Below are 22,054 nucleotides of genomic sequence, written 5' to 3' on the forward strand. Positions count from 1 at the left end.
TCTATTCAACTCCCACATCACACAGATGCGTATCTTAAAAATTACTTGCCTTATTTTAACTTGGAGAGGTTGCGAAGTGCAAAAGACAAGTTTATCCAAGAGAGTTTCCCTCTGCTTCATCCTAAATTCCTCATCATACTGTTACTACACTCTTGACACCATTTCAACTGTAGTTCATCTGCAATTTCAGTAAAAAAAGTGCTGGATAACCTCCACACTGCTCTCCTCACTTCTGCATGCGAATGTCCCAGGTCTGTAGTTCATATCTGAATATTTTGTAAGTCTCTGCTAATAAATGTACCATCTTACTATATTCCTCCTCACTTCAAACTTTGGACAGTCTTTATATAAGGTACAAAACCTGACCCTTTCTAAACATATCACCTCCAGCATTTACATATAAAAGCATACGACCTACGTACCTCTGGATAGCTGTCAGAGGTCTACCTACTCTCTGTGAGCCAAGTATCACGTTTTTATAGTGGCCTGATAGGGTATATTACAGCCCTGTACATAAATTGCTTTCAGTACCTCAGTTTTCTGTATTTCTGACATTCAAGCATGTCTTTAAGAATATTTTAAATAGCGTTGTATGAGCTCAGGTACACAACAAAGGTTACTTTAGGCAAAGACCCAAGAGAACAAGAATTGATTACTTTGTATATGCAATAGGTTTCTAATAGAGGTATACTGAAATATCTCCAGATACATTAAAAGCTGTCTCTTAATAAGGTGAACGAGCTTTTATGCATATACAACTTGTATTTATACATAAACACAAAAATAACTTTTTGCACACATAAGTTTCCATATTAATTGCCTCCTACAGCCAGCAATTCAAACAGGACAGAGTTCAAATATCTCTTCCACCTCCTCATGTTATACCACCTACCTGTTCCCAGTTTGTTACTCCTCAGAGAAAAAAAATCCCATGCTATTCGATTATATCTTTTTCTTTCGTTTATAATCCCATGGGCAATGCATGATTTAGCATATCTACAGAGGAGCAGTACTTTACTTCCTACACTTCTAATCCAATTTGGATAAGAGGTTTGCTGCTTATAAAAATAAACAGGCAGTTGCACTTTACCTCTATGCAGGCACTAACACTTAACAACAAAAAGTTCATTCCCAAAGAATAGTAAGAATGCAGTGCTAGGGATGCCATCCCTAAATTTTACTCCTTGGTTGAGACAGGAATCCAGTTTCTTGTTTACAGGTACAAGAAGAGAGCTTGTAGGTACTCTTGACTCGTCACATACATCTGGCATTATTGTGCCAAATATCACCAAAAGAAGCAAAGGATAGAATACCTCAACCATGAAGATGGAGCTGCACTACTTCTATAGGGACCCAAGGGACTTTAGTCTGACCATATGGTCCAGTTTTAATTAAGAGCTAAGGAAATCATTATGTTTAACATTTCACTTATAGTTGGAAGTTTTCAAGGTGTCACTAGTTTCAAGTTTTCAATTTGCTATGTATACAGAAGAATGTTACCTTCAAATAAGAGAAGGTATCTAGCTGAATATGGCAACTTCAAGTTACAGTCTTCAGTTACAACCAGAACAACTCTGATGGAAAAATATTTTCAAGCTTGTAGGTCATGTAAGATACATTTTTGAAAAACACAACCAGGTATTTTTGTATCACAATAGTGGCATGTTTATTTTAAAACAGCCATGCTCTCCAGAATCTGTATTGCTTTTTGTCCTCTCAGAGTATGTCACCAAGTATGTCAGACAAAAATCTAGCATATGAAGACAAAAGTAATTTTAAATTGATAAGAGTACAGGGATACTGACAGTCACTGTGGCAGAGCACTTTTCCAGCAATAGTCACAGTGTGCACCCATTGCTAGGCAGCCTTAAAGTGTTCAGCTGGTAGTTTCATGGACTGCCCTCACACTTTCAATGATGTTAAGTCACATCACTAACCCTAATGAAATTACGTTAGCAAGACAGCATTTTCACTCTCAGTAATTCTACAAGTGAGGAAAGTGGTCCTGAAGACAAAAAGATTAAATTCTTCCCTGATCCACCAAACTCAACAGAATTCAGTGTGAATACAAACCTTCAAGATTTGGCCTAGAAATTTATAAGATTCCTAAAATTGAGGTTTGAGGACACAAGTTCAGTATATTTCTCATCATCCAATGCAAGTTTACTTATTTCCCACTTCATGTTCTCAAGCAATAGCTCAATAACTTCTTCTGAAAAAACACATACTTAAAGCTGTATCCTGGCTAGGACTCTGGTTCTCTGTAGATACCAGCTCATATTTCAAAGTTACCTGAAGAAGCCTCAAAATTAAGTGTAGTTGAGCAGTTACAGATTGGGCTAGATTTGAATTAGTACATGCATGAAAAAATCTACATTTCTTTCCCATTTCAGGCATTTCTCTGACATGCAAAGATAAATGCAAAAGTATCTTAACACTTGCAAACTCACTTCTAGCAGTTACCTTGGCTTTGCACTTTGTACCTGTATGCATTGAGAGGCAGGCTTTAAGCAGTAAAGAATTACTCATTTTCTCTCAAAGAAAAATTTTTCCATTCAGGAAATAGGAAACACCGTTGAGCAAATATACCGAAAAGAGCGCATAGCCACAAAAAGTTGCAGTTTTGACAGCACCACAACTAAGTAATTTTTAAACAGTACCAGACGATTCAGAACACAGTAGTACTTTACACAGTTTTGAAATAATTTTTACATGATTTACAGCATGCACTTACTTATTAACCAAAGTGACTGGTTAATATAACACAGACTTCTTCCTTTCTGAATCTTGAGAAAGAGGTTGAGAGAAGCCTCCTCTTTAACCCACGGTGTGCATTCCAGATACCCATACAGGCTACCAATAGGCTACTGTTTGGGTATCTTCAAGTGCACTTCTGCGTACCACAAAAACCTTAAGTCTTGTTTTTCCAGTATAGCAAAGTTAACAGTAATAATCTAGTATGGAGGAGCTGTTTCACTTGCCCTTTTTTAGTCAGCTGTTCAGTGCAGACTGATTAGTTCCAAGAAATCTGGCTCTTCAGAAGTAATCTTAGCAATTTTTTTAGGGGTAGACCAGCCCTCTCAGGACTCACGTTGTTTATGAACATTTCTTCAAATCACTAACAGCTGCTTATACTGAGCACAGTGGTGCCTCATTCACACACATTCATAAAGGTTTGTAGAAGTCCTGCTCACATTCAATTTGCTGCTTGTCATTAGTTATGCTCCTGCTTAAGGATGTATTATGTCATCCGTTTGCGGAGCAGAACACCACCATACAGCTGCAGAGGGTGTGAACAGTCATAGGCAACCAAGTTGGCACACGTTAAGAAGTCACTACCCAGCCTCAGCAGAGATGTCTGACCACATTCAAGCTCTTGGACCAATGCAAATTCAAAGTAAAAAAAAAAATTTAAGGACACCCATTCAAGTAATTAACTATACAACAGACTTACTAAATAAACTAAAGAGCTACCAATATGGCAAAGCCAGTGTAGCCAATTTGACACTAGACAACCAGAATGAGTTTATGAAGTGTCGGGCGAGTGGGACAAAGGCTACAAGTTTGTCAGGCTGATCAGCTGAGACAACTAATAAGCAAGTTGCTGCCTTTAACAGTATGTATTGCCTTGATGCAACTTAGTGGCAGACGTTTTATTTAGAATTTCAAAAAAAAATTTTCAAGCATGCTCAGTCTCACTTCAGCAACTTCAGTACCAGCTGTAGAAGTAATATATATTTTCTAAACATAAAGGAAAGAACAGATTTTCTCTGGCTTTGCAGCCACTGTTGTACTCAAAACTCTTTAAAACTCTGAAGCCATTCTGTACTTTTAGCATTTCACTGATGGAAGTGTGTGAATTACATATTCCCAAAATAAACTCTGAACTATACAAATAAATACAGCACTGTCACAAGCTTGCCCTCCTCTAGCCTCTCTTCTATAATACTTATTCCTTGCCTGTAAACATGGCTGCTACAATAAAAAGATGCAAGGTCAGCGGCACCAAACAACTCTGAAATGCTGCCAACACCATAGAACCTTACCAAGTCAACATAGGAGTGTATCGGCTCCAATAATTTTAGTAGTTTCTGAGGTGGAGCATTTCTCTTTCACTAACCACTTCCAAGCTGATTGAGGCTTTTTTCCTTGTTAGAAGGGAGGCACTTCATTTTAATTGCAGATTAAAAACAAACAAACACCACAATAAAAACAGGCAAATACGAAAAACGTATCTTCTAAAAAAAAGTCTTCACTTTAAAACCAATCTGTGACCTCAGCTTTTTATTTTGAACATATAGTTTAATAACATGGTGGGAAAGAACCTGTATCAGTAACATTAGATATACAGCTATATAATTTTCATCATATTCAAAATCTAACAAAGTTCTAGTACCTATCTCATATTAGAAACAAGAATATTTTTTTTTTAATTACTTAAGAGAAGGATACAAACATCATAGCCAAAATGCAGGAGTGCAACTGTTGACAAAGCTTCAGTCCTGAAACTCGCCCGACGAGAACCGTGAGTAGCAGTGCAGTGCCTGTGGAGCAAAGCACCACTTCTGGGAATAACTGCATGTTCCTAGTTTTGCAATGGAGAGCTATTTTTTACTGCTTCTAGTATTAAAACTAAGCATGCTCATATTTGCTGGATTGGGATTTGTGAAAGTCCAACTGTGGGAGAAACTGTGTGTTATACTTGTCCTAGGTCCTTCTTTTAAGAACAGGACTGAGCCTAACATTAAGGGGTGTGAGTTTAGGAATTACAGGGCTTCTTTTTATATCTAGACCTGTCTTTTCAGGTCACCCTCCCTCACTCAGCAAAATGAAAAGGTTCACACAATCACAATAAATGTGATTTCCATCCCAATATCCTCACGTTACTTACCAATTTTTTATTAACGGATTTAAATGTCTGTGTTTCCCAAAGTTATAGCATGGTGCTTATTCCTTAACTTTTGATATAGGAGTCTACCTAAGACAAAAATTGGGTAAAAAGAAAAAGAAAGGCTGCAATCCCCACCCCCAAAATGATACCACTATAGTTGTATACACTGAAGCAGCAAGACTTGTCTCTACCTGCAAAAATAAAGGTCCAGAATACAGAAGTTAAGCAAAGACAGTAGAAGACCTAACACAAAGGGGCATTGAAATATTACCATTGAAACTCCCAGTGAAGTGGCAGCCAACTGAAATCAAAGATCATAAGAAAAGCTTTCTTGTTAATCAGAAGCAACATGGAACCTCTTTCTGACCAGAAATGCACAGAGTAATCTAAAACAGCTCCAGTGTACAGAAGACTACACCCTTTGACAAAACTTCAGCCTTTTGGATAACTGCTTGCAAACTCAACATGCTCCAAAGATGGTTTTTACTGTGGCACAAATGAAAAATCTCTAATTAAATTTAAAAAAAAACCACACAAAACCAAACTTGCAGTCTATACATTTAGCACAGATTGGAATACTGCAACAAGATCCTCTTCCCTAAGTATCTTTTTAAAGCGTGCCAAAACTATTAGTTAGAAGGATAATCCAAATAAAGCCGTTGTTAAAAAAATAAAGCTACATCACACCATGGCTGGAACAGCTAAGAAACTAGTCAGGGAGGAAGGATTATTTCCTGGCACCATAATGTAGCAACAGAACGAGTTCTCTCCCTCTTTTTATTATTATATTAAGCTTTCACAATGTTTCACAAAACTAAAACTGAGGCTTGTAGCTCATCTGTTTAACAGATGACCAATTGTATTGAGCAGCAGGACTTTGTTTCTAGGCATACTGTGCAAAAACAAAAGTAAAAGCATACTTAGCAAGGAAAAGAAACTAAAGTCCAAATTCTGTTTTTGTTCATCTACCAGGTCACCTCGCCAAACCTGATACCTGAGCCCTATTATGCAGGTACAAGTAAGGATTCAACTGCATTGAAGCCAACTGCATTAACCAGTGTAAGCAAGATTGCTATCAGCCTACCTAAGCAAGACTGTACTAGAGCAGATCTGGGTGGGACATGTAATTTAATTTACCACTCTGATTTTGGATAAGCCCCAGACATTCAGAATAATTACAGTGCTGTCAGAGACAATGCTCAATGTCAGTTATAATATTTAAGTTGTGTCTGAAATGATGAAGCACTCAAATGCCAGGTACCTTCCAGCTTCTCAAGCCACCAGCTTCAACTGTGTTCCATAACTCTTAAGAAATAACACTCTTAGTAAGAGAGTTTGTTGCAAGTATTTTGGCTTATACACAAGTACTCGAACATGGTACGTCCTCTCTGACCCACCGTATTCCATTAGATAGAAACTTCTTCCTAACAGATGAGACTCTTGAGTTGATAAAACAAAGCTCTAACAGCTACACTACTATTAAAGCTCTAGACCATACTGTACTATCTGTTGAGCTTCACCTTGAAATGCACTGGCAGAATTAAGTAATTTGGAAATAAAATTCACTCATGATAGAAACTTGACAGAAAACAGAGAGGCACAGTGGATCAGAAACTAAAAGAAATATGCAGCATGAATTCAAGTCAGCAAACTCACATGAAATAAATAATGAAGTGGAGTTTTCTATACTCAAAATATTTCAGGCTGTTAACCACCAATACCGACTGCTCGTAACCAGTTTTAGGACTTTGGCAGTTGCAACAAAAATAGCAGCCATTGAAGTACTGATACCTTTGATCATGAAAAACATTATGATTAGCTTCTCATGCCTATTTGCACCAATCCCCTGAGATGTAAGACGACTGTAAACATTTTCAAAGTGATATGCCAAAAGTCTTCTCACTATTAATCACACGCATTGTACTGGAGGCTGTACTCTCAATTTCACTAGCATTAACTTGGTATGAGAGCTGGTCCAAGCAAGGAAAAGTTGATGTTCTCACAGTGCCACATTATTACTTTGGTGCAAGCAATAGCAAGAGGAGGCAGCAGCTGTTGTCCTCAAACCAGAGGGCTAAGGAAAAAGAACAAGCCACAGATACATTCACAGACAAAGCTACAGAAAGCAATGCAAGGATTTTAAGCCTACCACATCAGAAGGTTATACAGTCAGTCTAATGACAAAGCTTAAGACACAGCTCCCTGAACCTCTTAGAAAACTCTTGCAATTAAATTTGTTTCTCTTGAGTTAGTGAGAAAAGTCAGCTCGTAGAAAAACTCCGGTTAGCAGGTCTGGAGCAAAGAAGGGTGCAGGGCTGCACAACTCAGATCTGGGGAGAGAGGCTGTGTGCGCACACACGCCAGGGGGATGAGGGGGAGAAGGCATCGCTTTCAGCAGGCAGTGAAAATTTTATCAGCTCAGAGCCTCTGGAAACAACCTTCAGTAGAAATCCAACATTCGGGCATGAGAAAGTACAATTTGGTACAGCTTAGGAGGCACCTCTCTAATATAATCATATGCAGTTTTATAAAGGCTGGGGGTGGTTGCTGTAGAGAGATGCTGTCCAATGAACAGCTTAAAGCATTCTCTCCACTTTTTTTAAAAAAAGACAATGCTTAGAGAACAAATACCGTTATGGACAGTAACAGCAAGACAATACTAATAGTTTGTATTGTTCTACACTTGTACTTCTAGCTACTAATCTCAATCAAAATCTTGAGAGGTAAAAGGTCTGTTTTAAGGAAATTCTAGATGTAGTTACTGAATTTTCTCTTCAAATTTTTCATCTAGAGAAGAAGTTCAGGTGCAAGGAGAAAAGTTTGTTCTCTTAGAGCAACTGTGTAGATGTAAACTCACCGTGTCCAAGAACTGCAAGATTGTAACCACACTTCCACTTGGATTTACGATACATAATCAAAAGTCACACTCGCAGAGGGAAAATGACCTGTTGATGATGGTGGCTGTCAACAATGGGTTCAGATCACTTAGCTGCTAGTGCAGACAGGACAACATTTTTCAACACTGCGAGAGAAAGCGAGAGCAAGACCATATGGTTAAGCTCCATCCACATTAGCACCAAACGGCTAGCATCACCAATTGAGAACTGTCAGCTGGGAAAAGCAGAGGTGGGAAGTCTACCTGTTGCTCACAGCCACTGTAAAGGATGATTTCGTAGAGGTTTATCAATGCTGGCTCATTGTCTACTGGAATAAATGCATTTTGAGAAAAGCACGAATAACATGTCTTAGAATAGAGCATATACTCTTGTGTCCAATCAGTATTCCTAGTGCAGAGCAACTCAAATATTCAGTTGTTCAAAATTATTTAAGGAATTCAGTTACCAGTCAGTTGGTTTCAGCATGCTCAAGATTTACTGAAATTTAAGAACATGTTCTGAACCTATACTGGATAAGTCTAAGTTTTACATTTACAGAAGACTGACAGTTGCAGGTAAGCATTAGACAGGTATTGTCAGCAGACACCCTGGCTGTAGGCTATTCAAGACCATGCAAAATAAAGGGATGAAAGAGCTGGCTTTAACTTCAAACTACTTTGAGTAGGGGGAGCTGAACCAGATGATCTCCAGGGTTCCCTTCCAAAATAAATTATTCTATTCATTGACAAACCTGGCCACTAGTGCAGAGGCATGAGCTTTGCATGCAAAGACAGAAGCACTGCATCACAGGACTATTATTTATCACCTATTCTCACGACCTGCAGGAATGCCTGCACTTAGTTGTTACCACTAACATACAGCAAGAGCACATTCTTTGGTTAAACAATTTTAGGGCAGCATAAAATATCACCGCCTGCAAAAGCAGTGGTCCTGTCTGCTGCCCTGCATTTAGATGACATAAGGTTTTTGCACAACCATGGTGTCCACAGATTCACACCCCAATCTGTTCCTCAATTGGATTTACTAGGTTCCACATCTGCATCTGAACATAGGACAGGAACAGAGAGCTGGGACCACCATTCATATAGTGGACTTTGTGTTCATTTCCAGAAAAAGAGCAAAATTGGTTTTTTTTAAAAAGCATGGACTAATTAATAGTGAGATGACAGGAAATAGGGTTTGTTCCTGAGCAGCACTTAAAAGCTGTGTTTAATCTCGAAAAACAGGGGAACATAACCACTCCTATTTTTAACTTTGGAGCTAATTTTTGTTTTCTTTATACTCACTCTTCCATTCAACTTATTTTGTTCCTTTAGGTAACAAAAGCTACATTCATCAGCAAAAGACAGCTTAGTACAGCAATAATCTTATTAGCATGCATACTGAGTTAATACTAAGCTTACGTGAAGGATGTTTGAAAATTAAGCTTGAAAACAAGCGCAGGAACAGCAATAAACTAAAAAATTTCAAATTCTGTCTCAGTTACAAAAGCAGACCTGCAACAACCCTTTATTCTGTCTTCATCAGTTTTAGTTACTTCCTGTACATTTCTCCACAGCAGTTTTTCTATTACAGTTTTTGCTATGCTTGGGGGTCTAGGACTTGGGACAACTCAAGAGACAAAAGGAAGACAAGCACCATCAGCCTACTCAGTTCTGCAGCATGATGTAGCATCAATTCCTCTTATCAGGAATGACACCAAGATAAAATTAGCAAAACACTTTTGGGAGGCAAAAATGAGGAACAGGTTGTCTGCTAACATTAATGCAAGTTATTCCACAACCAGTTGCTACAATAAAACTTGGGGTATACTAACATTAACACATCTTGTCCACTTGCAAAAGTCCACTTGCAAAATAGTCCACTTTTATCATAAGTCCACTTGCAAAATCTCTTCTACCAATAATTCTTCCAAATTTGTCATTTGGTTGCATGCTGGGAAAGCATCTCCTAGCACTGCTTGGCAAAGGTAAACTGCAGAAACTGAACAGGCCCCAACAGAGACTCCAGCACACATGTGCTAAGTTGCAATGAGAAGACAGGAAATACAGTCTCTGAAGACAGGACAGAAAATACAATCTCTGAAGACTGTGGGATAATATCTGAAGATTGTCAAAGCTTGCATGATGCTTCTGAAGACTCATCACCATACTTAAGATGGAATGAAGTCTGAACTATAAGCTGTGGCTGAGGACTGGACAACTGAAGTTATGACTCAAAACCACATTCAATCCTTTGGCATAAGAGTTAGGCCTAACAAAAACCACTGAGTGCCATGGTTAAGTCTACAATGAAGACTAACCAGGAATTTCCATATACTTCAATTACAACAATGACTATTAATAACGAGAGGAGAACTCCTTGGGATTTTAAGTCTCTCTGTATCAAGAGACACCTCTGTCCCCCACTTAGATGCATGTCTGAAGAGCTGAGCAACTTTACTCTAGCACCACTAGCGGAAGGTGAAGTTGCATAGCAGAAGCCGAAACAGACTGGCATTTAATAAAAGGAGGCACAGCAGGCGTAAAAAAGGCAGAGGAGGGAAAAAAAAAACCAACCAACAGGCTCCACCGAGTGCCATGCTCTTCCACACCAGAACAATGGAAGGGAATCCTGCCCCACTCTGAGGGCTATGAGCCACCTGGCCAGAAGCCATGCTTATGCACAGCTACTTGGCCCTGAGGCTTGAAAATAAAAGATGAACAGCCAAAATATGAGGCCAGCAGACACAGCTGTCAGGCAGGGATCAGCAGACCTGACGACTGTAGCATTATGAATGCTCCAGCCCATGCTGGTTGGCTGTTTTGCACTATACCCTATTCTCTCCCTCAGTTATTTCCTTCCTCTCTTTGTCTTACCTACCGTAACTCCTACTTGCGCTCTGTTTCTCTCCCCTACCTCTTCCCTTTTTTGTCTCTGAATCAGAGTCCAAGGTCTTATGGGCAGACTTCTATTCATACAGCGTACAAGCACTGCAAAATGAAAGTTCACAATTTTTATGTTTAGCTGATGGTAACAGTCCTTTCCAGTCTCAGGTTTTTATAAAATTCAAGTTTCTTGAAAAACAGTTGATGGACTCTGTTTATAACACTACCCTTAGTCACAGCATACCAGTCAGTATTAAAGACAGGAGTTCACAAATAATGCAGTGTGCTGATTTTGTTTCTATAAATGGAGAGTTTGGCCACTGCAGAGACGTCTGATTTACAGCTCTCACTCACATAAACAGTCCCTAGCCACACAAATAAAGACTGTCAAGATCCTTCCCCAAATTCCTGCAGGGAAAAGAAATTAAAACGATAGCAGATTGGATGGAACAGCTTTAAGAAAAATCAGTAATGGTAGCTGTAAAATCTAAAATTGAAGTAAGCCTGGTTTTGATGCTTTCAGTACACACAGTACATTAAATTTGGCATAAGCCCAATGGAACATGAAGTACTTGTGGACAATGTCTGCCAAGAGCCAGAAATACAGCACTTAGTCTTTAAAGAACAAACAGAAAGCCTCAGACCATGTCTACTTTATGCATCTGAAAAAAATTAAATCAAGGTGATCTTTCTGAGGAAACATTTGTATTAAATCTAATTGGCATGCTTTGTGCAATACTGAATTGAGCATATGCTGATTGGCAGAGAATCAGTATTTGTCATTTTATAATCCATTCCAGTTGCGACAAAGGTTACAAACATCTGTTATACCTCCCCATATTCCAAATCACTGTGCCTTCCTCCTTAGCATCAGGCTTGTGTCTCAGACAAGTTCTGTACCTGGTCCTTGGTCATACTGACACATACTTCTAAACGTATGACACAGTGGAAGCAGAAGAAATGGGAAGCATGAACTCAGGGAACTCACGCTGCACTATTTTTTCATCCACCTTCACATTTGCTGGTACTTCATTAGTTTACACGCCTCAGAGCAGAGCAAGATTTGATTAGTAACTGAATACTAATTTGCTTCTCTGTAGCAGCCTCCAAACATTAGCAAATTAAGCATCAACACACCTGTGAGTTCCTTACCTTTATTAAAATAAGGACAAAAAAAGGGGACAAGCCTAACACCCATCTGGGGCCTTGGAGACATCATCCATCATCCCAGCGCACAGGTTCCTCTCCCCTCCGCACCTCCCATACGCTGAGCTCCTAGTTGGACAGGAGAGTGGAGTGCAATTCCAGCTCTGTTAGGTTTTCTGTTATTATACATGGGAGGGCTTACACATCCTCCCCCATATCTCCCAGGGATTCAGGAGGGAACATATCCCTCTTGTCTTTAAGGCCAGTCATGAAGTCCTGTGATCCCTGTCCTGGCACAGAAGGATCACAGCCCGAGCCCTGCCTTGGGAAACTGGAGAGCAAGAGAAAACGAGGCGATGCTACACTTGACATCTGCCCAGAGCAAGGCAAGGAGGCAAGAAATTCTCATGCCATCTCACTCTACACATAAGCCAAGCACTACCTGGATCTTTAAAACTGTTATTTCTTGATGACTGAGGTTTTGAAATATGTAACAACAAATGGGCCAGATAAATCTGATTGTTATTCCTCATTAATAGCTATAAAGTAAGAGCAGCCAGCCTACAATACTTGCTATTGTGGACTCTAAGAGACTGAAAGACATCAGACACTTTCTACACATGCTTATTGACATGATAAATAAGCTCTTCACTTATCCCTGCAGCTGGTCCCTCTTGGGTTTAAGGTAAAGGTTAACTCTTCCCTCATCTTTTGGATCAGGCTCTTATCTCTGCTCCTGTTTAGACACTGTCAACTTAAACAAGCTCTTCCTCAAAGTTACAGTAAGTGAAAGATTGTAGGAAAAATGCTTGTAACACTTTCCCTCTAGAGGTAGGAGTTTCCCTTGCTGACTACGCTTATCTCACAGAACAGTGAAATATGAATAGTTAGTTAAATGAGAGAAAAAATTAAATAGCATGTATATATTGGCATAGAAATTCAAAAGCAGTTGCTATATCTAAGTCACAAGTGGCTTATAAGCCCCCACATTTTATTACAGCATCCTGGCCTTTCTCAGCCAGCAGCAAGGGGTACAAGGACCTACTCTATGTTCACATCTGCCACTCCGAAAGCCTCAGACAAAGCTAATACACTGGCCACAGTACTGACTGTAAAAACACACACACGTGCAAGAAAAAAAATATAAATGGATAAAAATAAAAGCTATTCATGCATTTATCTGTTTGCAAGATCAAGTTGAGTTCCTCAACTTCAGCAGGTGACTGACCGCCTCAGCAGAATAACACATCACCTCTTTAAAAAAAAAAAAAAACAGAAGAAAAAACCACCCAGCTGCTACCCTCACCACAGTACACTCCAGCCCTCTGCAACAACCTTGAGTAGTTTACAGAACCCTTAACCAACAGTTCATGCTGCACCAAAAGGAAAAGCTCTACTGGAATGATATTTCACATCCACCACATACAGCACCAAATGAATGCTAAAACAATTGATGTGGGCTATGAGCAGCATAGTAATTAGCTTATTAAAAAAAAAAACAACCCAAAGAACAAAGATCCAGTATGATGGATCTACCTACCACAGGAATCAAGAGGAGATGACTTGGCCGAGAAAGTCATCTAAGCACAAAGGGGTGATCAACTGTCTTCAGACTAATACGCATTACAATATAATTAGTCTTAAACTTGGTCTGCTAATCGCAGTGTATGAAGTGCAGAGTTACATACATATATGTTTTTTTAATATATATATGGTGTGTGTGTATATATATATATAAAAAACCATATATATAATGGTTTAACTCTAAGAGGTGCAGGGACAGCAGATTGGAAGAGAAAAGCAGTCCTTATCTAAAGAGTCCAGCACTATCATCACAAATTTGCCTAAACATTATCACACGAGAAAAAGAACAAATGAAACACCTAAGAGCCTACTTTTGGGCCTTCTGATTCTCTGCATTACCCATCTGAAAAACCGAGAAAAATGTTTAAATCTTTTCCCTGTTGAGAAGAAGTTTTTACTGATTGGCCCCCATAAGTTTCAGGGAATTTGAGCTGGATCTCTCCCAGCTCTTTGGTGAAGGTACATTGAACAAATATCCACCTAACACACACAAATAGCAGGTGTTGAAGTTAGGTGTTACCACAATGACTTGTTTTACAGTATGACTATTATCTTCTCCCCTCTAACTATTCAACTTCTAATCATCACTACTGATGTTAAATATATTTTAACATTACAATGCCAATTAAGCAGAACCTATATCCAATGCAAGAATAAGCTGGAAACATTTTCTGCATAAAAATAGAGATGGTCTTGGGCTTTAATTCATTCTTTTAACACAGAAAAAGAGGACAAAAGAATAAGTCACTTGAACATACCAAATTGTTAACAAGTGTACAGCAAGCGATGTTCCTCCTCCTCTCTAGCCAAGTTTACCAGCCTCATCTGTGTTGGCCATTCAATCCTAGATTGTGTCCTAGGGCTAAGATTGGGCCACCTGCCACTCAAGCACAGAAGACAGATTATACTAGAGCATATCTAGTTTAAGGAAGCCACGCACAGACAGCCAGTGCATTCACACCAGTTGTGGGCATCATACAGCTTTTTGTGGCGTTCCGAAAGTGGCATTCCTAAATCTGAAACCAAATTACCATCAAGGTTTGATTATGAAGATGGAAATAGCAGTACTGACTGAACAGTCCATAACTCTGGTTTCCCACACAGAAATAGTCAGCAATTCTTGTTTCTTATACACAAGGAATTCTCCCAGTTTCTTTTAGAAGATTTTGACATCATTAGTGGCATGTTACATTTTCTTTCCTAAATTCAAAACAGAGCACTTGCCCAGCAGAAAGGAGCCAGATCCCCTACCTCAGACATTAGTGAAAGGTTGAGGCCTCTGTACTCTCTTTCACTGTAGAACAGAAGTTCAAAGTCATCTTCCACTAGCCTTGAAATACAGCAGCAATCTAAATACAGCAACTCAAATACCTACATGCATTTATTTTCTTCCATGTTGAGCATTCCTTGGAGTATTTAAAGTGGCTCAGGGAAAAAGCAAATCAAAGCCAAACAAAGAAAAAATATATTAGTGGGAAATGGCGGAACTGACATATTTTTAGAATTAGCAGCTTATCCCAAGAGGTGCATTAGAGAAGGAAAATGAGCAACAAGTTCTTTAAAAGGAAGCAAATTACTTTACAGTAAGCCTCCATGTGTGATGCATTTTGCATTTTTTCCCCTAACCTCATACCAAATAAATAGTTCAGCTACATGATACGACAAAAGAACCATTACTTATTTTCCCAGTTGAACCTTGTGTTAAACCATGATTAAGGCAATATTTATTCTTGTAAAAATATTCTACTGAACTACAACTGCTTCAGATAAGTGGAAAGGGTATCAAGGTAGCATCAGACAAAAAAATCTCAGTATACATATTAACACTTAAGAGAAGAGGAGCCTTGAGATTTCTTAGCAGGAATTCTTCAGGGACCACTTTTATCATTTAACATGAATAATTTGTCTTAGGACAAAGAAAATACAGATAGTATTTTCTAATAAAGTACTCAAGTACTTTAAAGTACTCAAGAAAAAAGTACTCAAGTTTGTACAGTTTTAAAATGAAGTCTTTACTATTTAATACTGCTCGACCATTAAAAGCAGAAGGAGCTGAGGGCAGGGAAAGTGGGCACTTTGGGGCAGATCTGTAACCGTCAGAGGCATGATCTTAGCACAAGAAAAGGAACTACCAACACATGAAACCCTAAGCCTAGTTTTGCTACTAGCTTAATGTTGACTTACAGCATCCCATTGGACTTGATGGTTAAGGGGGCCATACGTGCAGGCTACATAGGCACGCTAGTTCCCATACTTAAAACCCATGGTTCCACCTAGGTGCTGGACAGAAACATTTCAAGTTCGATCTAACCCAGAGATGCCAGTTCGGCTGCCCTGACCCAAAGAACAATTAAGACATTCGTGTTGTTGACCCAGGTTAAGGGGTTACCATCCTAGAGGACAAGCTGGCAGAATGGAGGGAGAAACTAACTCAACCGCTCCTACTTTCCAGTTGCTCGCTACTCTGTTCGGACAAACTGTCAGGAGCACTGAAGAGGCAAGCAGGGCAGGGTGAGATGCTTGAATCCGATCACTAAGTTTGCTCTTACTATGCCTCCAGAAAACTCTTGCAGGCCTTGAGCTCCATCGATGCCAATGGCAAATCTTAACAGTCTTCTTAACAGAAAAGAAATCAGTCCTTTCAAATTTGATCTCTATCCCCCACCTTGCCCAGGAAGTAAGGAAAATGGGTATCCCAGCTCAGGAAAGAGTATTTTTAAGTATTTGTAATGAAGCCCAAAGAGCTACATAGTTGCAGAAACATCGCATACTTGAAATACAAGCAGCTAAGTACATCCAGGCAGATGAACGAATTAGCAATGGAAGCAAAAATCCATTCACGGTGGTCTACTTAAAGATAACTTTGGATAGGCAGGGTTTTGTGGTTTTTTATTGTTTTTCTGGGTTTGGGGGTTTTGTTTGGGTTTTTTTTCCATCTCCTCCTCAAGTCCTAGCTCAAATAAACTATCTCCCAAAGAACCTTACTCGACCAACTTGCTCCAATCCCGTATCTTGCAAGCATCTACAAAATATTTTTTAATATATCCCACTCACTCAAAACCTCAAACAATCCACAAAACAGCATTCCCTAGTGGCTATTCATATTATCAACTATCCTAATAATAATTAAAAAAATATTCTGTAGATCACTTCTGGTTTAAGCCCATTTAACTTCAGCTTTTTCCTACCCTCCTTGCTATTCATTTCTGTGCTACGCCATAGACTTGTCTACAATGCAGAGCCTCAACCACTAAAGCAAATGTTAACAGAACCACAAATGGAAATGCAGCGTTTAGTGACGAAAGCTTTTCTGCCAAAACTACCATGCTTATCTCCCTGAATACCAAATATGTAAACTAACAGGCTGACAAAAGCACTCCATCAGCAAAAGCTTGCCTACGCCTGGGACTTTGATTAACTTTTGTCAGTTAGATGGTGCAATTGCTCCCACCAACATATACATGCCCACCCAGTATAGCCAGACCAGCACCCCTCTGGCCCAAATATCTCTGTACTATTAAAAAAATTCTCCCAAAAGGACCGCTTTTCCCCCTTCTAAGAACACATTTATGCAATTAATCTGCTACAAGCAGGGTCGGCACAGAAAAACATCTGGTTGACATAGCTGTATAGCCAACATCAAGGGAGATCAAGAGCCTTTTGAGCCAGCATGACACACATACAGTCTTCTACAACATATTCTACTGGTGAACAAGGAAAGTATTGCAATATGAATGTGAATCAAACGAATCCTCTTCCCAACAGGGATATAATTATGGGGCCAAAGTAAGAGGTTTTGACTGCTCCCACTCTGACAACTGCCATATACCTTCAACTAGGGCAGTAAAATTACAGGACACTCCCGATCCCGAAACCACAGCCAGAAATGCAATGCAAGGTTCAGTCCGCTCTGCTCTCGAGTACATGAGATTTGAGCCCAGAATCCAGCATTTATATAACTACGTACCATGGATGGCAGTCAAGTCACTATGATTGAATTCAGCAGCATGGATTAAGAAACAAGGTCAGCAGATTAACTTTTACTACCTATTGGTGAACTGAACTGTGTTCCTGCATGGCAGAGGCCAGAGGATACCATCAATCTTTAACCAAATGCTTCCACCCAGGTGCTGCATTCAGCCTGAATCAAACAAGCTGCTGACTAGTTCACACTTGAGCCCACATCCTGAAACACCACTTTCACAGCGTTTACACCTAGTATGCCAGCCAGGAGACATTGCCTGAGCAAGACTGGTATTGATGACCACCTACCTTCAGCACAGGGCACCAGCAGAGGACAACAGACTTTTCCTGTAGGGCCTGTAGTTTCCAGTCAACTATTTTACATCCATTCATGACGACAGGGTTATTCCAGAAAAGTCATTTTGAGCAGCTAGCAACATTTGGTGTTCCCAAGCACATGACGAGGGTCAGCAAAAGAAGTCCATGGCATAGGGCTCACCTAGGTAGCCAATAAGCTGTGCACTCACTCGTGCAAAGCATCGAAGCACGTCTTCCTACTCCAAGTAATATCTTTTTCTAATCAATATAAATACGGGATACTTGGAAAAGAGCATATTCATAGTGCAAGGCTGTAATTTTTCTGCAAATCAAGTTATTGTCAACAGTTTCCACTACTTTTAGGATAAAGCAGCAACAGGGTAGAGCTTGCTTTTTTTGTAGTTTAAGGATGATTTCTAGCATGCCAAAGAACTTTCTTTTTTAACCTGGAAGGCAGGTTTTTTAATACATCAATTCAAATATTTTAAACAAGAAACACAATTACTTGTGACTACTAATCACCATATCCACTGCAAAACATCAAGGCCACAAAAACCATGCTACGATGGTACCATATTGCTCCAGCCCACCTCCAGCCTCCCACTGGAGAACCTACAGCAGCACAAGAAGGAAATCCATCCCACGAGCTGCCCACAGCCTCCTGGGAGACACAGAGCCACTTCAGCTTTGCCCAGCTGACATGATTCACACCTCATGGGATCAGAACTAAATTGCCATTTTACCTTCTTCCCCATTAATCTTTCCATCCAGGTAGACTAACTGGGCCTGACTAGGGATGTAATATTAATTTCTGTAGAACCAGGGGACTACAGTAGGAGCGTAAGATTTACTGGTGCATCCTGTTAACCAGTAGATTGAAAGGAAACAAAAACTAGATCAGATGGAAACACACTTATTTTTTTCCACTGAAACACTCTCAGCAGTATTTAGCAGTGCTCGACCTACTTCCTACACCATCTCCTTGCTGTCACTTCCTTTGACAGTTTGTCAGCACGCCTGTGAATCTGGAGACTAAGGAACGAACGCCTGGGAAGCAAAAGAGATGGACTTTTTCCTCTAGATGCCACCTACAGTCAAAACTTTTACAATCTAACAAGCAAGGTGCATAGTGACCAGCTAGCAACAACGACCTCCAATTACTGGCATCCTGCAGAAATTCCTAATCAACTGTGTAATTTTGCTTACAAGTATGCACTTAAAGATGACTTTGATTTCTCATGAAACACTCTCATTCTTCCTTTTTTAGCTCAGGGCATGGATTAGCATCTACAAACAGCTCTGGGTTTTCTGCTTTCCTGTATTCCAGAGTTCCTGTCTGAGAAGACATTTTATATCAACATATACTTGTAATCAGTTCCTTCCAAATGAATAAGAGTTTTAAATATCACTGGCTCCAAGCAGATGATGCTCTATTTTGCATCTACAAACACACAGTCTCTAGCTATAAATCCTGAAGTGAAAGGATCCTGTTTTCCATACCTAGTTTCTTAATAGAAACCAGTATTGATGCCAAAATACAAAACGGTCGTAGCAGACAGACTTTAAACTAATATCTAAGTTCTGCTTTAACTGAAATACTAGTAGTTACTCAAAATTTTAATTTCCAAGATGAACACTAGCGTGGTGACCTGCTGCATTGAGAAATACATTTCAGTGTTTAGTAAGAACAGAAGCATTCATTAGGAACACTTCACAAGACTACACTCAGCATAACATAGGTCCTCCTACAAGTTTAATTCACTTCAAATAGGAGACTTTTAAGCTTAAGGTACCCAGTAGGTGCCTATATACAACTAAAACGCATTCCTAAAGCTTCCTGCCTGGCCATTCATAAGGAGTTCATAAGGACTTCAAAAGGAGTTAGGACACTTATCTTACGCGGCACTAAAAGGGTCTAGTTTTCCAACTACCAGTGCTCAATTTCCAAAAAAACAGGCTTTTTCTTGGGGGGAACAGGGGCAGGGGAGAGGAGAGGGGGAAGTGTCCTGTGCAGATGTCTGAACTTTGGCACTACATTACTCACTCCAAAATTGTCAGCCTAAAACGTTACAAAGCCACACGGACCACACGACAACACATGCAAACAAAAATCTGTGTAGCCTGTTCAGCTGAAGCTTTCATCTCCACTAACCTACTGGCGCCTTTCAGCATAAAAAGTGACAGAAGGTGTACCATCAACAGGTCATCTGGCTGCTTCTTGGTAAGAAAAAATATGAAAAGCTGCTGAACAGAAACCGGAAACGGCCTTCTTTGCCCAGCTCTCCCCCCACCCCCCACACACGTTCAAAATGGAAAAAATAAACCCATCGTCCTTCGGATGCAAAACTGCCAGCTAGCTCTCCCTAGCTGAAATGCTTTGTAATATTACTCGCCAAGTAGTGTGCTTGCAAGGCAGAGGAGTCCCCAGCAAAAACAAATGGGTGGCCTTTAAAAGGTAAGGCCAGAAACATGAGCATTATAGCTAGACTGCTTTTTGCTTGCATGTATTCTAGAAGCTGCATTTTGCAGAGGTGAAATGGCTGCAGTTTTTGAGAGGGTAGTTAAAACAAAAACAAAGGAAAAAAAGAAAAAATCTTTCAGTATAAAAATAAAACAATTGCTTTAAAATATCGTTATCCCTTTTAAGAAGCAAAAAAATTATTCAGCTGAAAACACAACCGCTGTTCCTCTCCCCTGCCTTTTAAAAATCTTCTCCATGGCTGTTACAGGCAGAAATGTCCCCCTGCCATTATCTCTTCCTGAAACCACAATATTTAACTATGTGGAAAAAAAAAAAGTGAAAAGAAAAACCCGACGAAAGTTGCGCTGGATGGCAGGCTGCTCACAAAAAAGCCAAGGCTGAGGATACGGGAGAGAAACCTTGCAACCCCCCCAAGAAGCTTAAAATTAAAAAGACACAACTTATCTACCGGCTATCTGGATTCTTCCAGAGTAAAACAACATCAAATTTGGAAGAGCTGGGGGAAGGGGGGAAAAAAAAAAAAAGGCAGCAAGCTTGCCCACCGAGATTTTGCAGGTTAACACTCGCAAAACAAAATCCCCCTTTGTTTTGTTTTCACCCGCCTCCCATTCAACGCTCCGGCACAGGGGGCTGCGATAAATGGAGCCTGGACTTCAGCGGGACTCTTTCCTCCCCGAAAAAAAAAAAAAATATATAACACCACCGCCAAAAAAACTTATCCCTCGAATTCAACAAAGCCTCGGAGTCCAAATACTGCACGACTTTTTTTTCTATTTTTTTTTTTATTAAAGTGATGTTCTTCCCGAGGGCAGGCGGCTCGGCGAGCCGCTCCATGACAAAGAGCTTCCCCAGCACATCCAGCCCCGGAGCGGGGCTCAGCCAACTCCGGGTGGGTGCGAAGCAAAAAAAAGGACAACAAACTCCCCAAACCCCCGGAAAAAAAATAAAAATACAGAATTATTTAAAAAACAGCAACAAAAAGGCAGCCCTGCGGAGGCGCAGCACAAAGAGCGCAGGGCGGCGGGGGAAGGGGGGTGAGGGGGGGGAGCAGCCCGAGCAAACAGGCAGCCCCTGGGTAGGCCCCCAGCCCGCTCCCCCCTCGCGATAGGAGCGCGCGGATGGGGCTCTGTCGCGACAGGCGCGATACTCACCCCAGGGAGGAAGGAAGCAAGCAGGCAGAAGAGGCACCCCGCGCCGGCAGTGGCAACTCCCCGGGGCGGCGGGGGCAGGCCGGGAGCAGGGGGAAGAGGCAGCCTCGGTCTCGGTCTCCGTCCCCGTCTCCTCACGGCCCCACGGCGGGCGAACAGCTCCGGCTGGGCCAGAGGGGAAGGAGCCTCCGCAGCGTTCCCCCCCGCCCCCCCGGGCTCCGGCGGGCCGGCGCTGCGAGCGACAGGCCGGGAAGCAGCGGCAGCAGCTGCCGAGAAGCGGCCGGAGAGAACAACCCCGATCGACGCCGGCTCCGCCGCCCTCACAACGGCCTACCTCCGCCGCTCCGCTCCGCTCCGCTCCGCCTCGCCTCGCCTCGCCTCGCCTCACCTCACCTCACAGCGCCGCGCCACCCACCCTCTGCCTCGGCGGCCGCCGCGCGCTCACGCACCCCACCGGCGGGGGCGGGACGAGGAGGAGACAGGGCGCCGCGCCTCGCGTGGCCCTACCCCTGCCCCGCGGCATGACGGGACTTGTAGTGCCGCCCGCTTGCCCCGCCCGCGGAGAGCTCCGCCGTGTGCACGGACCTGCATGGGTGCGGGTCTGTATGCATGTACTTTTATGCATATATAATATATGTGTGTGTATGTATGTATATATATATCACAGAATCACAGAATCGTATAGGTTGGAAAAGACCTTTAAGATCATCGAGTCCAACCGTAAACCTAACACTACCAAGACCACCACTACACCATGT

At 41.1% G+C, this 22,054-nt stretch overlaps 1 protein-coding gene across 3 annotated transcripts in view; it reads right to left on the reverse strand.

Annotated features, from left to right (window-relative positions):
• PELI1 (pellino E3 ubiquitin protein ligase 1) overlaps positions 1-21,726 on the reverse strand; it is a 47,717-nt gene extending 25,991 nt beyond the window's left edge. The window contains exons 1-2 of one of the 3 annotated variants that reach the window (XM_072857344.1): positions 21,300-21,726; positions 7,749-7,913 (exon numbers count right to left, since the gene is read on the reverse strand). In XM_072857344.1, coding sequence (XP_072713445.1) covers positions 7,749-7,803 — 55 coding nt within the window. In that variant the 5' untranslated portion in view covers positions 7,804-7,913; positions 21,300-21,726. The remainder of the gene's footprint in view (positions 1-7,748; positions 7,914-21,299) is intronic. The other 2 variants (XM_072857347.1, XM_072857345.1) reach the window with 2 other exon arrangements.
• Between the last annotated feature and the right edge of the window lie 328 nt (positions 21,727-22,054).

The sequence above is a fragment of the Ciconia boyciana genome, chromosome 3 (assembly GCF_034638445.1).
Source record: "Ciconia boyciana chromosome 3, ASM3463844v1, whole genome shotgun sequence".
NCBI lineage: Eukaryota > Metazoa > Chordata > Aves > Ciconiiformes > Ciconiidae > Ciconia > Ciconia boyciana.